The sequence below is a fragment of the Piliocolobus tephrosceles genome, chromosome 12 (assembly GCF_002776525.5).
Source record: "Piliocolobus tephrosceles isolate RC106 chromosome 12, ASM277652v3, whole genome shotgun sequence".
NCBI classification, from domain to species: domain Eukaryota; kingdom Metazoa; phylum Chordata; class Mammalia; order Primates; family Cercopithecidae; genus Piliocolobus; species Piliocolobus tephrosceles.
The window spans coordinates 66,223,242-66,227,405 of record NC_045445.1 but is presented as its reverse complement, the minus strand read 5'-3'; the positions used below and the strand labels follow the sequence as shown (position 1 = coordinate 66,227,405).

Below are 4,164 nucleotides of genomic sequence, written 5' to 3'. Positions count from 1 at the left end.
CTCTATGGAATCAGATAATCCTCATTTCCATGTCTTGAAGAATTTTTTTGTTGCTATTTTTTTTTTTTTTTCTAAAACACTTTTGGCATACTCAATTACTTATGATAATAATTTAAATTTAAGTTTTCTAAAACCATCACATTGGTTGGGTTAGGGATCACTATTGCTATAATGTTAATGAGAAAATTGAGGCACATAAATCAAGTAAATGATTCCTAGTTACTCTAAGTGGGAAAATAAGACCATGCCTCATTCTCTTGACTTCCGGCTCAATTTCATTTCCATTAGAATATATATACTTACATTCAAAGTAAGTATTCAAAGACAGAAAAGCAAAAGAGAAAGAAGAGAAGTAATGCTATTTTAATTTGAATATGCGGTGACTACTTTTGCCTTTAATAACTGCTCCTGTGTATCTTTACAGAGGATAACCATATTACCAATTAATTTTTCTTCGGAAACGTCAACATTCCCCAAACTCCTCTTCTTAATCAAGCAGTATCCAGATAATAATAATGTTAACCAGATTTTGGGCATTAGTTACCATGCCCATGCAGAAAAGTCTTGGGTCTTTGGATGCAAATTTATGAGCAAATCCTCCTATGAGTTTTGGTTCATGATTCATCTGTGTGTGTACCCTGACTGTCAGCTGAGTGAAGCATCAATTAACAATAGCTATTGTTTTGAAGAGTTGGCTTAGCCAGAGCATGCAGCTATGAATTTTCTGATTCTGACTTTCACCATAACATCTGAATTTAAAGTGATATGCTACATGACACTCGATGATATAGAATTTAAGTTGTCTGAGTTATTGCTGATTTCAGATAGTATTTTTAAAATTCTAGATGTGAGACCGATTTCAGATGGAAGCTGAAATCAGATGATTTAGAATATCATTAAAGAGATACAAACAGTGGTTAGAGGGGGTAATACAAATATATCAGTGGAAAGTGATAAATGAAAATCTCCTTTGTAAAATAAATATATTTCATTAGACTTTTACAAATAGGCCAATATAAAGTCAGGGAGCATTTTTGTGTATAACTATATGAGTTTTCTTCATTGTTCAACTTTTAGATTTTAGTGTTATGTATTTTTAAAAATAAGCTTCAAAGGTTAGGAATTTCTAGAAAATATGTTAATTAATATTACTTACTGTATTATTTTTCATTTTGCTTACTAAAGAGGTTTGGGGTTAAGAAGTTAACTTCAGATTAAAATAGAAAACAATAAACCTTAACTCCACTGAAGAGAAATAAGAACTCTCAGCAGGGAAAAACACAGGATAAGTCTATGACCATTCTATCCACAAATAGTATTAAAACCAAAGTAGTACATTTCATACAGCAAAAATAGAAAGGCAATTATATTCAGGTTTACTTTAAAATGAGTTCTCATATAAAAGAGGCATCTTATGTATAACTTTGACAAATAAATAATAAAAGAAAACCAAAGCTCTTCAATCAGACTATCAAATGAGAGGAGACATTTTTTATATCATGCCAGGATCACAATATGTGAAATTTCCTCAAAGTTTATGTGAGTGCTTATTAATGAAGTGCATGGTAGCTTGGAAAGGGAAACTTGTTCAATATGCTTTGAGAGACACCTAGTGGCTGAAGGTAATTTTGTCATGTACATATCCTTAATATTATCCAATCTACACTTAATATTTGTATAAAGTGTTTTTAATCCTGTGTTTCAGGTAGGTATACATTTTGAGAATGTCTGTTATTTTCAATTGTAACTCTATTGGACTTTTCCTCCCAATTGTCTTTCTAAATCCTTCAAGGTATGATCCAAAAAGTGACTCATGGTCAACTGTGGCACCTCTGAGTGTTCCTCGAGATGCTGTTGCTGTGTGCCCGCTTGGAGACAAACTCTATGTGGTTGGAGGATATGATGGACATACTTATTTGAACACAGTTGAGTCATATGATGCACAGAGAAATGAATGGAAAGAGGTATTCAAATTAAAATATTCAAATTACTATAGTTCAGGTTTTAAAAAGAATATATTAAAATATATTTTTGGAATTAATTGTATTCTCTTCTCTAGGCCCTTACAAGATCTTTTAGTGAAATTTATAGTGTGTGTTCTATCTATACCTTAGAGAATTACTAGTTGATCTAGTTGATATGATATGACATGATAGTTGATAGCAGGAGCCATCAGTACTTACATAAAGAGGACAGACCATTCTCTTGACTTCATGAAAACATTCTCTTTAAATAAAATAAGCGAATTCAATCAAATACTTCAGTAATAATTAAATAAAATAAAGCACTTTACCATGGCCAACTTTTTATGTATATGTTGTGACCTGAGAACCAAAGGGCAACATCCTCTTCCACAAATAACTGCCTTTATTATTGGCTGGCACCCAAGAGAAAAGCCTTCAATCTTTGCCATATAGAAACTGTGTAGACTGCAATACTCCTAAATTCTTCAGTCAGTCAATAATTTAGTAAACAATAAGGGACCAGAATTAAAACCTCTCAAAAGTGCTGGGCGTCTATTAGAACTAATTTCAAGGAGAATGCAAAAAATATCATTGAAATGGCATCTTTGAGATGTTAAAGGCAAATTTGACCCTTTTGACTACTTTGCCAGTGATAGCACTAGATTTATTCTAAAATATTTAATAATACTTTGTCAATTAAATGATGAGTTAACAAAAAGCATCAAGTATGATTAACTCTTCACCATCTCCACAAACAGGTAAACCTTGTATTTGGTATCTAACTTCATCTTCCCTTCTGCTGACTTCATGCTACTCTGTATTCTACAGGGTACAGCTGGCTATTGCTCTAAGTAAATTGGTGTTAATGTAATGACAGCTGATAATGAGATTTTAATCTCTCTCCTCCAATAATCTGACTCATTAAGACTCAAAAACCCTCAAATGCTACAATGTAGATAGCTCCTATTTTATCAATGCTTAGGACCACCCAGAAATGGAAGGAAAAAAAATAGCATGCAAGGTATTAGGTCAAATACAGTAATCAAGATGTTTGACCAGCTTGTGGGATTTACTTTTCTGAAGATTGTAGGCAAGTAGCTAAGAGTCCTAGATTATATTTCTGGCTGTGTCACTGTTTCATTGTGTGATCTTGAAAAGAGTGAAAGAGAACTAACAGATGGTGGAATTATAACTACTAAGTGCAAATTGTTATTCATTATTTCAGCCATCACAACACAAAAACCTTGACGTGTTAGTATAATTAGCTGTAATTTTTCAAGTGAGAATATTATCAGAGAGATGAAATTTACTTAAGATCACCTGATCCTCAATCTCAGGTCTTTACCATTCTGAAGGCTGTGTTTTTTCCACCACACTACACTGTTATCTGGGCTGCAGTTTATCTCATCTTTAGACGAGGTGATGTTAGACCAAAATAAGTAAGGACTTCTTCAACCATATTGAATATAATATTTTATATTATGCTAAAATCAGAGTTCCAACAGTGTTTTGTTTCTTGTTTTGTGTTTTAGGAAGTTCCTGTTAACATTGGAAGAGCTGGTGCATGTGTTGTAGTGGTGAAGCTACCCTAAAGCTATCTATTTTAATCAAATGGAATGAAACTGGATAATTTCAAGAAACTGAGTAGGACAAAGGGAGAAAGAAATACATGTTCTTTTTCCTGCAATTAATAATCAGACTGGAAAATTGTTGTATCGTTTTAATTTGTAGTTATAATTGCTTTCATTTGTGAAGCCAAAACGTTTTTAAACATGAATTACATATGAATTTATTAAGCATATGTGTTATCGCAGCTGATAATATAAAAGGAAACCCCATAGTCTAGATATAGCCCCATTACTACAAAATGCTAAAATATTTAATGGAAACTGATAATGATGATGTCCACAGTGTGCAGGTTATAAAAGCATTAATACATTTCAAGGTAAGAGCCTTAGAAGTTAAAAACATTTTCAGTTTTTTTTTTTAAACATACTCTTATTATCTGGAACATAGAAATATAAAAGGTAACATCTGAAGCTTAAAACAGAAAGTCCGAATTTTAGTAAGCCATTATTCTCCTATTCAAATAATATCCCAAAGAGCTAAACAATTGCTCACATTTACCAAGAGGAAAGCTTTTACTGTGTTGAAGCTAAAAAAAAAAAAAAAAAAAAAAAAAAAAAAAAAAAAAAAAAAA

The 4,164-nt window shown here is 32.0% G+C and overlaps 1 protein-coding gene across 2 annotated transcripts in view; it reads left to right on the top strand.

Moving 5' to 3' along the window:
- The window catches only part of KLHL4 (kelch like family member 4), a 179,105-nt gene that overhangs the window by 171,531 nt on the left and 3,410 nt on the right, over positions 1 to 4,164 (top strand). Inside the window, exons 10-11 of one of the 2 annotated variants that reach the window (XM_023202338.1) lie at positions 1,793 to 1,964; positions 3,497 to 3,770. In XM_023202338.1, the coding sequence (XP_023058106.1) occupies positions 1,793 to 1,964; positions 3,497 to 3,556 (232 nt within the window). In that variant the 3' untranslated portion in view covers positions 3,557 to 3,770. Of the gene's footprint in view, positions 1 to 1,792; positions 1,965 to 3,496; positions 3,771 to 4,164 lie in introns of those variants that run through there. The other variant, XM_023202337.2, reaches the window with a different exon arrangement.